Source organism: Dasypus novemcinctus, chromosome 3 (genome assembly GCF_030445035.2).
Source record: "Dasypus novemcinctus isolate mDasNov1 chromosome 3, mDasNov1.1.hap2, whole genome shotgun sequence".
Classification (NCBI taxonomy): Eukaryota; Metazoa; Chordata; class Mammalia; order Cingulata; family Dasypodidae; genus Dasypus; species Dasypus novemcinctus.
This window is the reverse complement of record NC_080675.1, coordinates 83,843,536-83,866,414: the sequence shown is the minus strand read 5'-3', so window position 1 is coordinate 83,866,414 and position 22,879 is coordinate 83,843,536. Positions and strand designations below refer to the sequence as shown.

At 34.6% G+C, this 22,879-nt stretch overlaps 1 protein-coding gene across 14 annotated transcripts in view; it reads right to left on the bottom strand.

Moving 5' to 3' along the window:
* The window catches only part of HEATR5A (HEAT repeat containing 5A), a 122,758-nt gene that overhangs the window by 29,469 nt on the left and 70,410 nt on the right, over positions 1-22,879 (bottom strand). For 9 of the 14 annotated variants that reach the window (XM_058293600.1, XM_058293603.2, XM_058293601.1 and 6 more), the window contains 8 exons: positions 22,219-22,378; positions 19,039-19,228; positions 18,103-18,272; positions 13,075-13,213; positions 10,168-10,350; positions 8,127-8,366; positions 5,274-5,455; positions 3,022-3,090 (listed from right to left, as the gene is read on the bottom strand). In XM_058293600.1, coding sequence (XP_058149583.1) covers positions 3,022-3,090; positions 5,274-5,455; positions 8,127-8,366; positions 10,168-10,350; positions 13,075-13,213; positions 18,103-18,272; positions 19,039-19,228; positions 22,219-22,378 — 1,333 coding nt within the window. The remainder of the gene's footprint in view (positions 1-3,021; positions 3,091-5,273; positions 5,456-8,126; positions 8,367-10,167; positions 10,351-13,074; positions 13,214-18,102; positions 18,273-19,038; positions 19,229-22,218; positions 22,379-22,879) is intronic. The other 5 variants (XM_058293607.2, XM_058293609.2, XM_058293608.2 and 2 more) reach the window with 1 other exon arrangement.

Here is a 22,879-nt window from a genome sequence, read left to right as displayed (position 1 = left end):
GAAGGAGGGAGCAGCCTGCCGAGGAATGGCACCGCCCACATTTCCCGTGCCGCTGGACGACAACAGAAGCGGACAAAGAAACAAGACGCAGCAAAAAGACACAGAAAACAGACAACCGGGGGGAGGGGAGGGGAATTAAATAAATAAAAATAAATCTTTAAAAAACAAAAACAAAATAACCATATAAACTGAAGTTTCAGATGTCATTAACATGGAGAAATGGATATGTGAAAGGAATCACTTTCATAAATGTTTGGATTAATATTTGAATCAAATCTCCAATTTTGATAATTTCAGCTTATTATTCTAAAACCAGAGATTAATTGTGGTAATATACAGAGATTAATGTAACTTAGTTGAAAGAAAAAGGCACCTAATGTTTTCATCCTAATGAGAATTTTGATTCTTTTGAAGACAATATATTTTTAAAAACAAATAACACATCATTAACAACTCTACAATGCAAAAAGTTAATTCAATTATAGCCAGGTATGGTTTTTCTGGGTGCCATGATATTTCTCCTGCTCTAAAGAAAATTTCTATCTCTTCCATCTACATGCATGCAATTTTCTCTGGAAAGGGAATTTAACTTTGACCATTCTTAAAGGAATATATTATCCCATTCAGAAGGCTAAGTATTATTGATATAGACTCTTAAGTCTAAATACAGTAATCGATAAGGGCTCCCTTCAAACTGTTTCTGGTTTTCCTGGCAGTTAAAGTAAATGGAAAAATATTAAGCAATGCTCCTTATCAAAGACAAAGAAGTTGGGGGTTTGCCATTGGTTCTGTTCTCTGCTTCTATACATTCCTTTAGGAAGATCATGTACCTACCTAACATTTCCATGTAGATAATTTCCAAATCTTTATAATACTCTCTTATCTCTGGTAGTCCCTAAGCAGCATGCCCCAAACTAATCTCATCTTTTTTCCTATACCTGTTCTTCTAGTCTTTTCTAATTTTCTGCATGACTCCACTACCATTACTACCATAGACATTTAGGCTTGAAACTTGGGAGTCATCCTTTTGTATATCTTCTTTAGAAAAACATCTATTCGAGTAGTTGGCTGATTTTCTAATTGGGATGTCTGTTGTTGAGCTGCAGTTCTTTCTATAATTCTAGATATTAAATGCTTATCAGATACATGGTTTCCAATTATTTTTTTTCCCATTCTGTACACTGTCTTTTCATTTTCTTGAGAACATCCTCTGACACACAAACGTTTTAATTTTGATGAAGTCCTATTTATCTATTTTTGTCTTTTGTCGCTTGTGGTTTTGGTATAAAGCTTAAGAATCCATTGCCTAACTGAAGGTCCTAAAGGTATTTCTCTATGTTTCATTCTATATAGTTTTAGCGCTTATATTTAGGTTAGTGATCCATTTTGAGTAAATTTTTTATATGGTGTAAGGTAGAGGACAACTTCCATTCTTTCGCATTTGGATATACAGTTTTACCAGTACCATTTGTTAAAGAGATTATATTTTCCCCACTGAGTAGATTTGGCGCACTGTTCTAAAAAATCAACAGGCCATAGATGTGTGGGTTGGAGTCACCCCTGGATGGATTCTTTCCCCTGCTCGCTTAAGTGGTTAGGTACTAGAGACTATACTGTTAAATGGCTCTTATATTAGTTCCCTATTTATGGGTCCTGGTGCTAGCACCTAATTCAGATTCTCAACTCCAATGATAGCATCTAAGTGACTTCCCTTAACAGAGTCAGTCAATACATCTTTGTTAAATATATGGTTTATTCATACTTCAGTACATCTTGTACATCACAAGATGTCAGGTTAGTCTTCTGAATAAATACTTCTTAAAGAGTTACTTCCATAATGAAAATTCTTTGGATCCCCACTGCCTATTCAAGTGCATACGGTTCCATTTATCTGCATTCAAAGTCTATCCCAGTGTTGTCCCCATCTACTTTTTCCATCTTTTTTCCTCTTGCTCCTCTTCCACATTCAGACAAACTGGAAAACATGATGATTCTTGAAACACAAAATTTATTTTATCTCCTCACCACTGAACATTAATAAGCCTTCCTTCTAGAATGTGTACATGTTTGTTTTGGTTCACCTCAAATGTAATCTCCCACATAACACATGTCCTAAAACTACCCTCATTTGTCTTTAAAACCATAGTATTTCGTTGATATTGCTGACACTTATCAGTATGCTTTGTATTAAAAGTACTTGCCTTATCCTTCTTTTTTAGACTATAAATGACTCTAGGAGCAGGAAATGTGTTTTACTTCTCTTTCTGTTCTCTGAATATTGAAGGTACTTAAATATTTCCTAAATATAATTGAATAAAATAAAGTTGAAAGAACTGACACTAGATAGAGTTTTTTCTGTTATGTTTATACTTAATTTATTCATGCCAGTCCTGTATTTAACTACTTTAGGCCATCCAGGGCTAGATAATGAGTATTTGGGTACTCACTCTGAGACAAGCAATTGTTTAAAAATTATCTATTTTATGGCTCTTAGATATATGAAAAAATGCTCAAACTCACTTGAAATGCAAATCTAAACTATTCTGAAACTCTTAAAAATCCATTACTTAGACAATAATCTAAAAGTTTAACAATTCACAATGGTGCTGAGACTATGGGAAAACAGGTACTCATACATTCATAGGGGGAGTTTTAACTGATAGAATTCCTACAATAGACTCTTTAACCCAGCAATTCAATTTTGGGAAATTTTGGGAAATTTATCTGCCAGATATGTTTGTACCCCACTGAAATGATCTATGAATGGTGTCTGCAGTACTATCATTCATAATACCAAAAGATGAAACAAATAGGTCTATCGACAGGGAATTGGTTAAATAAACTATGACCTATCTATATATTAGGTTACCCTGAAAAAAGGGAGAAGTTCTCTAAATTTAAAAGGAAAAGGAGAAACTAAGAATGATGGTTAGACAACTCCAATAAAGAGAATACTAACTGCAGAACAGCTTCGTAAATGTCATATTTTATTTCTTAAGCATCATATTTTAAATCACTTGCCTGACACGCTTTGGCAGTGACATCAGGTGGTGTCTCTGAAGTGAAGGCTGGTCTAAGTGCCGCTCCTACCTGGCAAGAAATTACATGATATATCAAGCATCAATTAAGAACCTCTTTTTAAAGTTATTTTAAAACTATTTATTTCTAATAGGTAGTCTGCACACCTGTTGCTTTTGTCTGCCAGCATATGTTCCCCCTTCTTTTTTTTTAAAAGTTTATTTATTTATTTATTTATTTCTCTCCCGGTACCCCCCCACACACACACCCTGGTTGTCTGTTCTCTGTGTCTATTTGCTGCGTCTTCTTTGTCCGTTTCTGTTGTTGTCAGCGGCACTGGAATCTGTGTTTCTTTTTGTTGCGTCATCTTGTGTCAGCTCTCCGTGTGTGTGGCGCCATTCCTGGGCAGGCTGCACTTTCTTTCGCACTGGGTTGCTCTCCTTACGGGGCGCAATTCTTACGTAGGGGGCTCCCTTATGCGGGGGACACCCCTGCGGGGCACGGCACTCCTTGCGCGCATCAGCACTGCGCATGGGCCAGCTGCACGGGGGTCAAGGAGGCCTGGCGTTTGAACCGCGGACCTCCCATGTGGTAGACGGATGCCCTAACCACTGGGCCAAGTCCGCCGTCCTGTTCCCCCTTCTTTAGATAACATTATCGCAATTTTCCTATGGGAAAACCATCTCTCTCCTCCACTCTCAGGCCATGTTGCTGCTACTGAGCTGACAATACTACCTGGCTCTAGGGATCCATGCTGGGATAATGAAAACTTTCCTTAAAACTTTTTCTGGAAATACTGGGAAAGAAGCACTTCTCTTTATAAGACTCTAGGTACTAAGGGAGCTATCTTAATAGCACATGGAGAAAGCAAACCTGAGAATAACGCCAATGTAGAAGAAAGCGGAACCAACTAAGACATTCCTGATATTCTCCCCTTTTTGCTTAAGTAAGTTGGGATTGTGTTTCTATCACTTGAAGTTTCAAGAGGTCTAAAAATGTAATTGGGCTCCCCTTAATTAAGCTGAGTTATATTTTAGTCTAACATGGTAATTTTATGTAACTTCAATGCTTTTCTTTTACTTTTTAAAACTGTGGTTTTATACACACACACACATATATACACACCAAAACCTATACATATAAAAAACAAAAAATTAGCTACTCTAACCATTTTTTTCAGAGATTTACTTTATTTCTTTCTCTCCACACTCTTGTTATTTGCACTTGCTATGTCTGTTCATCTTCCTTGTTTCTTTAGGAGGTACCAGGAACTGAACTGGGGATCTCCAATGTGGGAGGGAGGCGCCTAATTGCTTGAGGCATCTCTGTTTCCTACTTTGTTGAATCTCTCGTTTTTCTTTGTGTGTCTCTTGTTGCATCGTCTTGTTGCATGCCTGCCCTTGCGCCAGCTTGCTGTCTTCACCAGGAACTGAATCAGGGACGTCTTATGTGGTAGGCGGGAGCCCAATCACTTGAGCCACAACTGCTTCCCTCTAACCATTTCTAAGTGTACAATTCAGTGACATTAATTACACCAGTCTCTTCACTTGCTTTCTTCCTAAGTATATACTGGCACTACCTTCTGGGAAGAAGTGATGGAGACTGCTAACCTACTGGTCAACTGCTCTTGTTTCCCTAACTGCTAGCCATTTGAGGCTGTCTCTGAAATCACAATGAGAGGTATCCTTGGCTGAATGCTGATAGAGAATTACAATACAGGTAACAATTTTATAATCTTCCTTGCTCTTCCTAGATTGCTCAATGCACTAGTCAAAATAAAATTAATTAAAAAGATGATAGAATCAGTAACAGAAATCTGAATCCTTCTCTATGTCCAGGAAAAAAAACCAGAGGTTGCATATAATATTTTAGGAGTTGTGACTTGAATATAAAACATTAATCTAGCCTAAATGAAATACTATTTAGTGTTAAGTTGCTTATTCACACATTTTGTTAAGGATTTCATTATTAAAGTCATTTATTATCCCAAATTACTAAGAAGGTTTTAATTATGAAAATTAAACTGTAAAGTTATAGAAGACCAGTTTCATGTAGCATTTTGCATTTACTTAAGCTTTCTAAAATATTAGCTATCAGATTTCTTCTTAAAACATATACATTATTTTAGATATTACACTGGTGATATGTTAGCAGAGATATATACTTATTTACAAATTAAGAGGTGACTTGTCAATTAGTTTTAGACTTTTTACCCAGGTGTTAAATAATAAAATTCTTTAACGGAAAATGCTTACATTGGCTTGATACTGTTCCAGAATCACATGACCTGGAAACTCTGGTTCTGGAATAGTTGCAAATCGCCGAATAACAACTAATAGTGTTTCAAGGCCGGAGAGACGGAGCTGGTTGCTGTGATCAGTGGCAGCCATAAAAGCCATGCGTATTAAATCAGCAAGATGTAGCACCAAAAAGTCATCTACAAGATTAAGAAAAACCTTATCAAGGAAAAGATTTAGCTTAACTGATAATTTCTTTCAGTTTCATAATACATTTTTAAAGTACCTCTAGTTTTATTTACCATTTGTTAAATAAACTTTAGAGCCAGATTTAATGAATGTTATTCTCATAATGTACTGCACCACTGCAAAAACACACACACATAAAACTATCTCAAAGAAAATAATTATTTGTAGCTATTAAAAACAAAAAGCAGAATCAGCAGCTTTTGAAAGTGTGCTAATAGTACCTTCAATAAAAAGTTTGTTGAGACTTTCTGATAAAAGTAAATTAGAAGGCACTTAGTAGACTTTGGGTTGATAAAGTAAACAGTAATTTAACTGTTCTCTTTATCTCAAGTTGAAGAGATTTAACATTACTTAAAAAAAGTTTTATGTAGCTTTTGATATGAACTAGATTATATTTGCATTTCTTGCCACACAGACAAATGACAGGGGTAAGAAAAGCATTTCTAGCTACAAAATTGATAAATTTAATGAGATCCTTTTACTCCTACAATTGAACTCGGAACCCTGTACATGCTAAACAGGTGCTCAACCACTAAGCTATACCTGCTCCCCTACAACTCATTCTTCATTTTTAAAATTTTTTTAAAAGAATTATTTTATTTATTTAACCCTCCCTGCCCCTCATTGTTTGAGGATGCTGTCTGCTCTCTGTGTCCATTTGCTGTGTGTTCTTTGTGTCTGCTTGTCTTCTCTTTAGGAGGTACCAGGTTCGAACTCGGGAACTCCCATGTGGAAGAGAGGCACTCAATCACCTGAGCCACCTCAGCTCCCTGGTTTGTTATGTCTCTCATTTTTTTCCTCTTTGTGTCTCTTTTGTTGCACTATTTTGTTGCGTCAGCTCACTGCGCCTGCCTGCTGTGCCAGCTAGCCTTTCTCCAGGAGTCACCAGGAACTGAACTTGGGACCTCCCATGTGATAGGCAGAAAGAAGCCCAATTGCTTGTGCCACATTGCTTCCTACAATTCATTCTATATTATAATAATTCTACTGAGGAGAGAATTAAGGCAATCATTTAATATTATTCTAATAAAAAATTTAGGGGTACAAGCAACTTTTACCTAGAGTGTATTTGAGATTAATTCTAAGAACAAATAGAGCTATATCTCACACTGAAGAAACAAACTCATCTTAGAGTCAATTATGGTTTCAATTAGTAGCACAACAATCAATAAATTTATTTGACATATTTATTTTATATTTATCGTCGCATCTAGCTCAGCGCTCACCACAAAAAGATACTCAATAATTTCCTGCTTGAAAAATAATTAGAAACATATACCGAGTTCATAACCTCAGACTGGCAGTAAGATTTGCTTTATCATTTTTTGTCTTGCAATGAATATTTCTAAGGTATTTAAATTGTTCATTATGTCTCTGAACATATGCATATAAGTGAATTAAAAACAACAGAGGGGGAAGTGGACTTGGCCCAACGGATAGGGCGTCTGCCTACCACATGGGAGTTCCAAGGTTCAAACCCAGGGCCTCCTTGACCCGTGTGGAGTTGGCCCATGCGCAGTGCTGATGCACGCAAGGAGTGCTGTGCCATGCAGGGGTGTCCCCCGCGAAGGCGAGCCCCACGTGCAAGGAGTGCGCCCTGTATGGAGAGTGTGAAAGAAAGTCCAGCCTGCCCAGGAGTGGCACCACACATACGGAGAGGTGATGCAGCAAGATGATGCCTACAAAAATGAGTCACAGATTCCCAGTGCCGCTGACAAGAATAGAAGAGGATACAGAAGAACACGAAGCAAATGGACACAGAGAACAGAAACTGGGGAGCGGGGGGGGAGAGAAATAAAAAAAACAAAAAGCTAAAAAACAATAGAGGGAAGTAGATGTGGCTGAAGCAATTGAGCTCCTTCTTACTACATGGGAAGTCCCAGATTTAGTTTCCATTGCTTCCTAAAGAAGGCAAGCAAGACAACAAGCTGATGCAACAAGAGACACAAGGAGGAAAACATAATGACAGACACATCAAAGCAGGGAGGAGAGGTGGCTCAAGTGATTAGGCACCTCCCTCCCACAGCAGAGATCCTGGGTTTCGTTCCCAGTGCCTCCTAAGAAGAAGATGAGTATACAACAAACACACATAGCAAATGCAAACAACAAGGGGGTGGGGAAAAAGAAATGAAATAAATCTTTAAAAAAAATAGACCTCAAAGCCATAAAAGCACACATATTTTAGTAAAAATAATAAAACTGGATAATAAAAGGGCAAAATAGTCTTAAAGTTAGGTTTACTTTACATTTAGATAGGCTCAAATGTTTTCTTTTCTATTAAAAGAAAAAAATCTATAAGCAAAAACTCTTAAGTTGTAATTTAGAAAATAATTTTGGGGAACTAGCTAATGCACAAATTATTCCCTATGAACACAAATATTCTCTAAAAACTTACTCAATGCACATGTCCATTAAACAAGTAAACACTAATTTAAGAAGCTTAATCTTTTACAAATGTATTTAAACATCAAAAATAATCTTACAGCTTATATAAATATTATACTCATTTCATAACTGATTTGGGAGAATAAAAACATTTTAATTTTTATATTAATATTAAACCATAAGCAGATGGCATTTCTACTTATATCATTTGGCCCTCTTCACTATTATGCCACTTACTTCTTGAATCCTTTTTTTTCATTTCTTGTGCTAAAGCAATGTCAAAATGTGCTCTGTCTGCATTCTCACACTGGTTGATTATCTTACAGACACATTCAGCAGCAAAGACTCTAGTAGCCCATCGGGGATTGGTAAAAGGATGTGATTTTTCATCATTTCTGGTGGTCAGAACTGAGGCATCATCCCCTTTATCTCCTTCTTCCTCTTGCATTGTATCCACACATGCTATAGATGTAAACTCTTTTTAATCAAGGAAAAATACATGTAATTATACTCAAGTGGAACATATATTTATAAAGGAACACAATTTCAAATTCTGACTAGAATTACAGTTGTTCAATCATACATCTATCTTTTAATAATATCGAATAATTATGTCAAATGACTATGGAGGATAACAGCATTGTCTAAAGGAAATGCTAAAAGAGCTGCTCCAGGCCAAGATGACGAAGTTGTTAAACTGAATTCAAAGTGACAAACTGAACGATACTAGGTACAGGCTCAGATATAGATAGATATACCTAAAGAAATTCAAAATTCTCTACTAAGGAGAATGTGTGTGGGGGTAAAGTACATTAGAGATATTATTTTAATACTGGGGCCTTGAACGTATTTCAGGAGGTTACTAAACCCACTGAAACTATTGGAAAACATTTTTCTTGGATTCATTGCTTTCATAGCCTCAACGGTGTAATGATGGCAGGAATATTGATGAGTGAATGTTTTTCTCTTCTTATTAACTGACTTAAACAAACCAACAGGCCTTTCTTAAACTAAACTTAAACTATCTTGTAGGTTAACATTTGTGTGTGTTATGATAGCAAAGATGTTATGACAAAATCCTGTCTTATGAATGAGAAGTCAACAGAGATTGAAATTTGGTTTCCCAATAAACAGGGAAGGAGCCAAACTACAAAGGATAAAGAATAAAAAGCAAAATAAAATAAAGCTAGCTGGCTTAAGGAATATGAATGTAAAGTTAAAAAAAAGATAGGTGAGATACTAGAAAAGTATAATCAATACCTGTCTATGTATTCATATACACATTTTCTTTTAAAGAAGTACCTGTAAATTTTTAAATAGTGGAAATAGAATAAAGGTATTTAAGAAGGAAAACATGTAGAGTATAATGGTTGAGAGAGTAGTAAAAATCAGTAGAAGAGAAAGGATCAATAAGAATCAAGGTGGGCAGTAGAGAATATTTTTTAAAAAGAAATTTTATGGTTATGGTACTGTTTTTCCTGTCAAATACTTCAGGGATCAGAACCACATTAATTTATAAGGCTTGAGTAACTGAGCTGAGAGCAACTGAAATAAGCAAAAATCATGGATGCTGAAGTCATAAAAACTTAGATTTGAATCCATCTCAGTCACTATAGACTGTCTTTGGACAAGTTACTTAACCTAGCCAACTCTGTATTCTCTTCTGAAAAAACGGGAATATTACCTACTCATAAGATGGTTTAAAGGATTAAATAAAATATGTACAGTACTTGGCATACAAGAGGTTTCCACCTTCTTTTCTTACTCCAAGGATACAAATTTTAAAAACTTACACAATTTTCCTGTATTAGCAAAGACACTAGAGAAACATTTTCTAACACTATATAAAATTAACATTATTAAGTGTAAAGAAACTGGCTTGTTCAAAATGTAGTGGCTTTGGGGAATTTTCTATTTTGATTATTAGAGATAATCCCTTAAATGTTTATTATATGTATGGAAACAAATGATGGGGCTGCCTTTTATGGCTTAAATAAAAGTCTACTTTTTAGTTTGTTTCATGTTTTACACAGGGAAGTCGCTTAAGACAATCAAGAGAGTGGAAGGGGAGAGAAGGAAAGGGGGAAGAGAGAGAGAAACAGGCTCACATGTCAGATTTATATTGTTCAAATTAAAGAGAATACTAGTAGAATCTCTTTTCAAGAAAGCAACAACCACACACTTATAATCCAAATATCTAGACAAGACTGATGAATTGTCAGTGGCAGAATCTTATATAAAGTTTTTACTTTCGATTTTTATCTGCACTGGTACTTACCTGCTGATGCAGCAAGTACATCTTTACAAAGCTTTATCCAAAATGAGAGTTTTTCCACTGCCATATATGTGAGTATATGATTTAAAGTCTCTTTGATATCATGGCATAATTTCTGATCTGTTTCTTTGTCTAATAAATTCAGTAATGCACCTTCAAGGCCCACTTCTCTGATGTTAATAGCATCTGACAAGAAGAAAATCGATGATCTAAGTAATACAGAAAACAAAACTGCCATATGAGAAGCACACACATTCAGTAGTTACCTATTCTTTCCTCTCTCTTCCCTATGAACCCCTGAAAATCACTGATCTTTTTTCTGTCTCTCTAGTTTTGCCTTTTCCAAACTGTCATATAGTTTAATTCATTACAGTAGGCAGATTTTCCAAACTGGATTCTTCCACAAAGCAGTATACATTTTTGTGGCATGACTGCTTAGTTCTTTTTATTTCTGAATACCACTCCATTGAATGGATGCACCACAATTTGTTTATCCATTCACCTAATGAAAGGTATCTTGGTTGCTTTCAATTTTTGACAAATATGAATACAGCTGTTATAAACATCTGTGTATGTTGTATAAACAGAAGTTTAAAACTCATCTGGGTAATACCTTGGACTGTGCTTGCTGGATGATATGTTAACCTTATGTTTAGCTTTGGAAGAAACTACCAGGCTGTTTTCCAAAGTGGTTGTATCATTTTTACAATCCCACTGGCAATGCATGAGAATTTCTGCTGCTCCACAGCTTCACTAGCATTTGTTGTTGTCAGTGTTTTTGGTTTTAGCCATTCTAATAGGTGTGTAGTGGTGTCTCATTGTTAGGAATTGCCTTTTAAAGATCAGAGGAAGGGCGGCAGACCTTGGCCCAGTGGTTAGGGCGTCCGTCTACCACATGGGAGGTCCGTGGTTCAAACCCCAGAACTCCTTAACCCATGTGTAGCTGGCCAATGCAGAGTGCTGACAAGTGCTAGGAGTGCCGTGCCACGCAGGGGTGTCCCCCGCGTGCGGGAGGCCCCATGCACAAGGAGTGTGCCCTGTAAGGAGAGCTGCCCAGCACGACAGAAAGTGCAGCCTGCCTAAGAATGGCGCTGCCCACATGGAGAGCTGACACAACAAGATGATGCAACAAAAAGAAACACAGACTCCTGGCCGCTGACAACAACAGAAGCGGACAAAGAAGACGACGCAGCAAATAGACAGAGAACAGACAACTGGGGTGGGGGGAAAGAGAAATAAATAAATAAATAAATCTTAAAAAAATGAAAATAAAAATAAAGATCAGAGGAAGGCAGTAAGCCTGTTTCAGATTAGGGGAGTCTAAGTAGACAGAATAGCCAAATGCAATGTGTGAATCATGACTGGTTCTTAAATTTGGGTCAGAGGACTGGCAGGAAGGAGTCAAATCATACAGGATACTTTTTTTGATAACTAGTGAAATTTGCAAGAGGACTGTATAATTTATACTACTATTAAATCAGTGTTGACTTTCTTAGTGTGGAAATTCTATGAGTGGTAACGTAGGAGAATATCCTATTTCTTAGGAAATGCAAAGTGAAGTATTCAGGGATTATCTGTTAGGATGCATGCAGCCTGCTTTAAGATGGTTTGATATGATAAAAAGGGAGTATATGTGTGTGCATGCGCATGCATGTGTACAGAGAGTTGCATAAAATGAGCATCATAAAGATATTCAGTAGATGAATATAAATATGCTCATTGTACAATTCTTTCCTTTTTCTATGGGTCTGAAAAATTATAAAATTAAAAAACGGGGAGTACATACTGAGTTCTTGAGATGGAAGAGGAAAATCTCATTTTATTATTATTTTATTCAGAGTTAATCCAATAATTCTAGAAACACATATCAGCATATTTACACAAAGCATAAAGCAACAGATAATGATAATTTTAGTATATAAACTGAAGGTCACTTAGTGGAAAATGTCTTCCTTTGTTAGAAGACTAAAATTTCTCTAAGGTAAGCCACTAAGTTATCACAGAATAGTTTTTAAATATCTTCTGCAACCTGTTTGATGATTACTATCAGAGACCAGCAATGCTCATTAACCCAGGTTAAAGCAAAAAGTTTTAAGTTAACAATAAAATGTAATTTACAGAGTACAGACTATGGATAGTAAAACACATTATGGGTCTGAAACCACTGTATATTGGAAAGCTTTATGAAGTTTGTGACTTTCTAAAAGTGTGATATCACTTTGGAAACTATCCAAATACAAGTGTAAGAAAGTATCATTACTATAGTTTGTGGGCCAATAGCTTCTTTGAATTTATATGCAAGTTTAGATTACTCACATCACAATTTTAAAATGAAGGTCTATCCACTTAAAACAATTCTTACTGACTAAAAAGTCCTTTAATTCAGCTTTAAAATGAAGAAGCATGTGAATAAAAACTATTTAACTTATAGCAAACTCATCTAAGATATTGGGAGGAGGAAGGCATGGATGATAAATTACTTAAAGGGTTAAATCCATTTTTAATTGTCTGTTGTGAAAAATTTGCTCAAAACCAATGGCTCTCAAACTTTAGTATTAGCATCACCTTGAGGGACTGTAAAATCACAGATAACACAAATTACTAGTCCCCCATACCCAGATGTCTGATTCATTAGGTCTGGGATGGAGCCCAATAATGCGCATTTCTAACAAATTTCCAGGTTAAGTGGAAGTCACTGCCTCAGGGACTTCAGTTTAAGAATCAATGTTTGAAACCAGTAATACCTCACAGGTTGAAATGATCATAATTGTTAGCAATTGTTTCTTGTAGCAGGTTTAAGGCATATTATATAATAATGTTAAAATTTTATTTTAAAACTTATGTATATATGGAAAACTTATGGTTAAAACAATCATCTAAGCAGGAGATAATCTTGATAAAAAGAATTACCTGGAGTCAAATCTTCTCTGTTACCCTTAGCAAGCATAACAGCATGTTCTGAAACTTCAGCTGCTTCTCTCTGCACAAGTTGACGTAAACAAGCCAGAACTGCTCTTCTCAGCAACAAGTAGGGACTACAGAGATTCACCTGAAAAACACCATTTGAGGAATGAAAAAGCCAAAATTTTGCAGGGCATCAAGTAAATCTAACAGATATTCACTGAATTGCCTCCTGATCCTGTCCAGCCCATTCCTGGGTTGGATATATTAAATACACAGAAACTTCTTCAAACTAGTCTAGTATATATTGCTGGTAATATAAATTAGATACAGTTCAATACAGAGGTTATACAATATTTATAACCAAATTCAAGCAAAAGCCTTTTGATAGTATTAAAAAAAATAACAGAATTTATAAGGGTAAAAATAGTTTGAGAGAGATAAAAGAAAAACAATTGAGAATTTATTTGCAGTTTATATGCAGTAAAATGCTAAAACAACTATATTATCATGTTATATATTATATGTTATAATATATATTCTATTTTCTCTAAATAGGAATTTATACAAATCCATATAGGCAGTATAGCATATTGGTTAAAATGGAGGCTCTGGAGTCAAACTGTCCAAGGCCTACCACTTAGTAGCTGTGTGACCTTGGGCAATTTATTTACCCTCTCTGTGCTTTTGTTTCCTCCTTTGTAAAAGGCAGATGACAGTACCCCTATCCCACAGGACCGTTGTGAAGTTAGTACAAGGTAACGTGCAAAGTGCTTAGCACATTACCTGGCAAATAGTAAATGCTCCATAAGGGCTAGTTATTATAAATGTAGTCTCTATCAATGCTATTTTATTCAGATGACATGTAAAGTAAGTAAACACATTTTAGAATAAAGACAGGAAGAGTTTTACACAGAAAACATATTTACCAAAAATGCTCTCTAGCAACAAACATTAGAAAAACAGCAAAATTTTATGTATATCCACCTATTTAGATATACTTGTATGTATAATACACACGCGTGTAAATATATATATATATATGCATATAGCAGAGATACAGAATTTTTACCCAGAATGACAGGCTCAATATATATACCTTTTATTTACAAGTATTTAAACTATGTAAACTTCAATAGGTTGTGCTTAGTAATGATAAATGGTAAGACTGGTGATATACCTCAAATAAGCAATTTACAAGTTAAATGGTTTCTGGATACAAATTCTTCATCAGTGGTTTCATAAATGGAATAAAGCCTACAGCTTTTGAAATTTATTTTATTGTAACCATAAAAGTAATGATCAGTTTGGTGTGGTCTACAACGAGTATGTGTACTATGAGAGTGATTTTCTTTTTTTCTTTTTTTTTCTTTTTTTGAGAGTGATTTTCAGAGCAAAATTTGAGAAGGTCTTAATTCTTATAGTGATCTTCAGATTTGGTGAATGTAGGAAAAACAAGTCTGAGATGGCTGCATTTGTTGTAAAAAGGAGAGGCTAAATTAGGTGGTGGCAACTAGTTTTAGAAATATAAGAAGAAGAAATACATGTAAAGAGAACTAAACCCTAAGTTTCATCAGAAACCAAAAGACAGAAAAAAGTTTGTGAATACATCATCAGTGAAAGTTATGGATGGGAATTTCCTTATAAATGTTTTATTATACCCTCAAGCCATACTGTGAACTCAAGAGTGGACAGAAAGGAATGCCATTCACAGAAAAATCTCAAGGTAATGTCATTCCAGTCATGTTTAAGAACTCTGTTATTAGAAACTAGTACGTAGGATAACAGAAAGTTAAAATATAAAATAAATTAAGTTTATTCATGCCCATGATTACTGCTGTATTTAGTAAAAAACAACAAAAAAAGCATTCTACAAGACAATTTTAAAGAAAATTCAACATATATACTAGTTATTTTAACATGAATTTTACAAGCATATAATACCAGGCAGGTGCAGCATTTATTCAAGCTGGTCAAATCATCTTCTAAAAAAGCATGCTTAAAAATACTTTTTACTGGTTTGGTAGAAAAAAGATTAAAGGCTGTCACATAAAGCAAAATGGGAGGCTTAATATCTCCATGTCATTCTCTAGCATTCACAATAGGGAGAGGAATAGAGTGGGTTAAGCAAAGCAAGCAAGCAAAATACAGAAACTAAACTGTGACTTCAATTCCTTTCTGAAATGAATATAAGAACTCAAACTGATGCAAAATTAAAGGCAAGAAGTGAGGACACCAGCTGGAGAAGGTTAGGAAGGATTTGTTTACATTGCTATTAAACATCATGTAACATGCTACACATACTGGACTTTGCATTAATGGTTAGCTGAAACAAAGAAATGCAGAGGAAAACAAGAATATCTACAACCAAAAAAATAACACAAAGAAACAGCACTGCAAACCTCAAAAAAATTTAGGAATTGAGGGGTCAGAGACCTACCAATACAGAATTATCCAACAAGATCTCCTGCACAAAAACAAATGACAGACGGGTCATGACAAAACCAAAAGATAAATACTAGTATGATGTTGACAACAGTCTGTTAAGCATTAAATGTTGATAGAGCTATCATTCTAATTGGCTTTGCTTCAGATTATAAAATGCACCATGAATACATTATTTTCCAACTTAACAAAGCGTGAGTTGAGCCAAAATCCTGAAAACAGTCAACCTGAGAACTCTAAGAATTAAAAATATATGGTAAAATATACAATAATAAAAAATGTACATTTTTGTAATTAGGTTTTCCTTTAGAATGTGGTTAAGCTTTGGTATGACAGATCAAGAAGACATAGCATAGGAGGAGTGATCTATCTGGATTGCATTCACAAGAACAGTTGTCCAGCAAGGGACAAAGTTAATGGCTTACCTCATCAAAGTTAACTATAGATTTTTTTTTTTTCACTTTAGGAAGCCAAGTTTTAAAACTCAGAATCTAGTGTAGCTAAGGCCAAGTTCAGAATGGAAGTCAAATAGCATGCAGTTAGAAGAAAATCCTTGCCAGTAATAATCTTTCATAATGATGAAATGTGTTCTGAATACTCAAGGAGTTTCAATTAATATAAAACACTTCATGCATAAGTAATAAAATTCTTTAGAGAAAAGAAAACCTGATCATAAAGCTGTTAAAAGGAAAGCAAATTCTCTTTCTTTACTAGATGTACTACTGTTAAAATACAATAAAATCTAATAAAATTAGAATAAAGGCCTTACTGACTAAAATAGTAAGACATTAAATCAACACTATAGTGAGAGAGAGTTTTGAATACATGATTTCTGAATGAGGAAAAAAAATCATTATATAGCTTAAATAGTGAGTAACATGTATAAGATGTATAACTGTATTTCAGATTTTCTTAATTGTTCTGAATGTTTCCAGAAGAAAAATCTGATGATATAAAAATCTCTATTATTCTTCATATTAAACCTTTCTCAGTCTACGAAAAGGAAAAAGATAAGTTTGAACAGGTCTTATTTCATCATGAATCAGCAGTCTCGTTTTTCATTTCCTAGTAAATTTTACCTAAATAAATTCATGTACCCAGTTAAAGGAGAAATTTTTAAAGGCCATCAATGGGAATTTCCTACTACAATACAAGAAGAAAAAAATGGCAGTATCACTATATTTAAATGGAGAGAGAAGGTTAGATTAACTTGCAAAGGAATAGGAATGTTTTCAATATTTGGCTTTAGCAATAGTTCTTCAAACATAAAGAGTAATACTCCTGGGGTATAACCCTTGACGGGCAAAAGTAAAATCCTTTTCCTGTAAGTGCTTTCTCTAATATGTTTGCCCCAGGTATAAGCAAATAGGAACCAACATCATCTGTTGGAAAAATCAGTACATTCTCCTTTTTAAAGTCTCATATAACTATCAAAACCAATAAGAAGTTTAATAAAATATATGTTTAAGACATATGTTAAGACAATAAAAACATCGGCTATTTATTACATCTTTTTAAGTGTCTGGTACATGTGCCTTCACATGTGGTGTCTCATGTATTCTTCATGTCTTACAGAAAGGTAGCTGAGGCTAAAAGAAGTTATGGGACTTCCCTTAGGCCACATACCAAGGAAGTGGCAGAGTCAAGATAAAAGCTATTCATAAAATTTCGAGGGTAGTATGAAATAATGAAATGAGAAAAAGGTGTTCACAACCTGGATTTTCAACAACTACCTAGAAGTGTCACCTTGGGCAAGTCATTTGACTTTTTGTCCCTCAGTTCATCTTTTAATTGAGAAGAATGGTTTTTGATGATGTCTAAGGTTTTAAACTAAGAAATGTTGCATATTTTGCCTCAAGCTTGAAAATGAAAGGTCTGTCTAAAGTAATGATTCTCAACTGTTCCTGTTACTAATAGGAGTGTGCTGTGAACACTGCAGGGGCAGAAAAAGTTGAACAGAAATCGTGTCATTATAATTACAAATGCAATTCAATTTTTGAGGCAAATCCAGACAGAAATTGGTTGATACACAAGGTAAATTCTAAAACTAATCTTGGTTATGAGGCACCTCATTAGGACTTTTAATCGATTGCCTTCATCTTTCTACATCCATTAGACACATTATTAGAAACCTGATATTGATGTACATGCTGCTAGAATACCAAGGAAAAGTATTATTTCTCCATTTGGAATGGAAAGAAATTTATATGTAATAACTTCAAACAGAGGAAGGAGACAGGTGATCACATCTTATAAATTTTTTTCCTACAGCCTTGATAGAGTACCTTGGACATTATAAGTACCCAATATGTTTACTGATTAATAAACGAATATTTCAAATGCCAAGTGTTTAGTTCAACTTTAATGGGAGAAAAATAAAGCAATACATGATTGCTGTATTTAAGATTTAAGAAGTGATTACATGAAAGGTTCTTTACTCCCCCAAAAGATGACTAGAACTGAGAGAAAATAATTATGTATGTAACATATAATTTTGTACACAGTCTAAAGGATAATTAAATTGTGTATTGGAATAAATCTAAATTTCAAATATTCTAGACACTATGGATTCATTCATAATTTTATACTCACACAGAGGCAGCTGACCAAGCTAGACAGGTTGACATGTCGAGGAGCAAACATATGAAGCTGCTGAAGACAAGAGATGGCTTGAGCTTGAACAAGGCAGTCTGGATTATCTTGCATCACTGCACAACCCAAGAGACAGGAAGTTCGTAGGGCAGAAATTGAAGTACTATTACCTAAAATGAAAGCAGAAAGCTTTCAGCAGTTGGCTCTTTAAATATATGGAAGGTTCATTTCAATGCAAATCATTAGGCCAAGAAAAACCTAAGTCTACCTAAAAGTTACTTCAAATTTTCAAGAAAATGGAATCAAAAATTGCTAATCAACTTAACTCTGCTTGTATTAGTTGACAGCTGTGTTCATATATTAACATCATATACTTTGCAATTTGAACAGTTCAAAATATTTGAGATTTGGGACTTATTTCTTAAAAAGACATCAGAGCTCTTTAAACTGTTCCACTTCATGTGTATCATTTTAACTGTTAAAGGAAGCTTCTTCAGGACATATCTAATCTTTCTAAAACTGGTACTGTCTTTTCAAGGCAGAAGAAATACAGACAATGGCTTTTATACACTCATGTAACAAAACACACTGAGCACCTACTGTAGGCGAAGAACAAAGACTTCGCAACTTCTCCCTCTTTTAGGAGGGAGGAAACTGAAACCCAGAGATGTAAAGAAGATCTTCCCAAGGTTAACTGATGAACTAGTGGCCGAGCTGAGACTACATATCATAATTTCCATGTTTTTTCCGAGTATGCCATCAACCAGGGGCTAAACTCTCCACAAGTCTACTCTCAACATTCTGCCCATATATTTGAATATAACATACTGCTAAACTTCACTTCATTGAAAAATATTTGAGTCCAGTATTAGGAACTGAGTTCATTTTTATGTGTATATTTTTACTGTACAATATCACAAAAGCAACTATCCATACCTTGTAGCTCTGGACCCAATGTGGTAATAAGGGCATTCAAACAGCGACCAACACTCTGGTGAACTTCAGCATGAGTAGGAGGCACATTTAACAACAACATTATAATAAGAGAAAGGGTAGGTTCCACATGCACATAATAGAGTGCGCCAGCAGAGTCAATTAGCAGGGATAGAGAATGTAGTGCCCAGGTCTGTGAAAATAGAGGAAAATCCTTCAAAATGTTACAGCAGCATGAAGAAATATAAAATTATTAAACTGTTCTTTTGTTGAAGGAAAGGATAAAATAATTAGTAGAGTTAACTCTGTGTATGTTACTACTAATTTGACAAGAGAAATGAAGAACTTTAAGAGTTCCAGAAAATTTTTCTCTTTAAATATCCAATATAAAAATGACTCAGACTTAACCCGATCAATACAATTATTTTTGTCATTGTAAATAATTTATGTATACTTTAAATAATCTTTAAATTAGAAGCTGTTAATTTTATGGGGGAAAAAGGTGATATTTTTTCATATGCTTTTTTTTGGCATGATCCAAATTAAGGTTATTGCTTTAGAGGTGTACTATAAGTTTAACTTTTTCTTTACTCTTCTTTATTTAGGAAGATATTTGCTTAGTCTTTCAAAGCAAATGAGGTTATAAGTATGTGACTGGTATAAAACAGGTATTGTTTTTCATTTTCAGTGCAGCTGCTTTCCATTGCAATAAAAAAAATATTGATGAAAATACACATAAATACAAACACACACAAACCCCCAGAGATAATCATCTAATTTAGAAGGGTATATTTAGAAATATCTGGACACTAAGAATTCCAAGATAATGTCTGGTACTTGAACTAAACACAAAAGTGTTTATTACTTAACTAAATAAAGAATGAAAATTCAAGTTTTTAAAAGGATTTAACAAAATCTATAAATACATGCAATATGCATGACTCTCTCAAACATAATGGTCAGTGAAAAAAGCCACACATAAAAAAATACATACTATATGATTCCATTTCTCTAAAGCATAAAAAGCAGGCAAAACTAATCTATGCTGTTCTAAATTAGGATAATTGTTACCCTTGGAGAATGGGTAGTAACTAGAAGAGAGCATATGGGGGTTTCTGGGGTATCAATAAAGTTTTTTTTCTTGATCTTGATGCTAATTACACAGTGTACTCGGTTTGTATACTTCAATCACAGAGGTGTATATTTATTTTATACACACATATGCACATAAAATATATATATTATATGCCTGTGAGCCACATCTGCCTACCTACCTGTTTTTTAACATAAAGTTTTATTGGAACATAGCCATGCTCATTAATTTACTACCAGTTTACTATAACTGCTTTCTTGCTATAATGACAGAATTGAATAGTTGCAATAGAGACTGCATGATGTGCTAAAACCTGAAAATTTACTATCTGGGTCTTTATTGAATCAATTTGCTTACTTTTGGTTTAGATGAAACAAGATTGTTCACATACTGATAATCACTGAAGTTGGATGATGGGTACAATAGGTTCATTATAGTATATTCTCTTCTTTTGAATAAATTTGAACTTTTCATAACAAAAAAGTAAAATAAAAAAAGATTTCCCTGTAAGAAATGAACTGAAAAAGTTTTATCCCCTTTATTAATATTCATAAGAAAGCTTATAGTACTTTAAATGTTGCAAAAGTTAAACTCCTTTCTGCTAGGTAAGAGGGAATAGCAATCAAGAAGAGGCCAATTTGATGACACTAAAGCCACGGAAGGAAGCATTTAAAATAATCACCCATGGAATGGGTGTAGCTCAGTGGTTGAGCATGTGCTTCACATGTATGATGTCCTGGGTTCAATCCCCAGTGCCTCCTAAAAAACAAATGAACAAACAAATAAAACAAAAAGGGGCCGTATCTAGGGAGCAGTTGTAGTTCAGTGTTTGAACTCTTGCTTCCCATGTCCAAGTCCCAGGTTCAATCTCTGGGACCGCCCCAAAAAAAAAAAAGTCAACCAAAAAAGTCTCAAAATAGGATTATGTTTGTTCAGAACAAACTTCTTAAAGGTGTAGAAGAGAAATACATTTTTAAAAAAGCAAAACTATATGGTATTTAAGAAAGAATGAAAAATGGGAAACCAAGTCAATTTAATCAAGTACTATATGATATGGAAGAGAATATTAGAACGAATTGTGAGTTAGAGATATTGAGGTCTGATGAGAAGGTGGTTAGACTGGATCTCAGAATACTAAAAAAATAAGACTTGTCAGAGGGGAACAAGAAGGGAAGACAGTAACATGAAAAATGGAAGTGCAGATATGAGACTGACACATGTGAAAAGAAAATAGGCAGACTGCTTGCAGGATAAAGCCAATTATTTTGGGGATAAAACAAGGAAGGTTTATGGTGGAACTTGAATGAGCTGTTGATTTAAGAAGCAATTAACAGTTTTCCAAGTTTTTTAGTAAGGAAGTGGCAATATTAAAGTCTTCTGAGAAAACAAATTTGGTGTCATATTTAGGGAGAACTGTAAAGAGAAGAACCAGTTGGGGGCTACTATAGTCCATAGGGGATACACTTAGAAGGGGGACAGAAATAAGATGAAAAAGGGGATTAAAAGAGGAGGAAAAAAAAAAATCTTTTCCAGATTTAAGAAGTCAGAATAATGACAATTTCATTAACAGGAAATCATAATATAATGCACAACAACATGGTAAAGCAGTTAAAAATATAGGATTTAGAGTCCAAGATTTATGTTCGTAACCTAATTCCATAATTTATTAGCTTTTAAGCTGTGAACAAGTTACTTAGCCTTTCTAAGCCTCCATTTTCTTTCTGTATAATGGGAATATATACCTTAACCTAGATTATTATGAGGCGTAAATATACTAATATATTTAAAATGTAATATAATGTCTGGTACCTACTGAACTCTCCAAAATAGATATTATTAAGATGGAAGGGAGATTCATTTTCAGAAAAAAGATACTGAACTTGACTCTAGACACAGAGTTTGAGATGAAGAAAGTCAGATTTGAACTTCATAAATCCATCAAGGTTAGTAATGGCTGTGTTGGAATATTATGGGGGGGGGCGGGTGGCTGGGGATGACATTATTCATGAATTAATAATGGTCAATAAAAACATAAACTGCATCATCTACAAATCATGAATTTCAAAGAAAGTATCACAAGAGGTACTTACCTGCACATCAGGAGATGTGCTATCCTGAGACAATGTATAAAGTATTCCAACACAAGAATTCAGGTGTTGAGAAGAACTTATTCCTCCTAAATACCTATGTAGGGATCCCAAAGCCAATGAGTATCCTGTTCTGGTAACCACATCCCTTGCTGACTTCAGTCTGTAATTACGGAAAAACATTTTAAATAAAAATACCTTGACAGTATTAATGATCAATTTCAGTACGAACAATGTTAATGTCTTTCAGATATGCTTATACAGTAGATCCTGATTATTCAGTTTCTGTATTTGTAAATTTGCCTATTTGCTAAAATTTATTTGTAACTGAAAATCAACACTTGCAGTACTTTCCTAGTTATTCAGGGCTATGTGCAGAGCAGTAAAAATTATGAGTCACCCTATGCACATGTATCCAGCTGAGGTTGAACACAGGGGCACTTCTGTTCTAATATTGTAAACAAGTGTCCTTTTCGCGATATAATTAGTGCCTCGTTTTTCACATTTTTGTGCTTTTTGCTGGTGATTTCTGTTTCAGGTAGCCCCCAGCATGGTGCAGAAGTGCTTTCTAGAGATTCTAAGTGCAAGAAGGAGGTGATATACCTCACAGAGAAAATACATATATTAGACAAGGTTCACTCAAGTATGAGTTAGAGGGCTGATG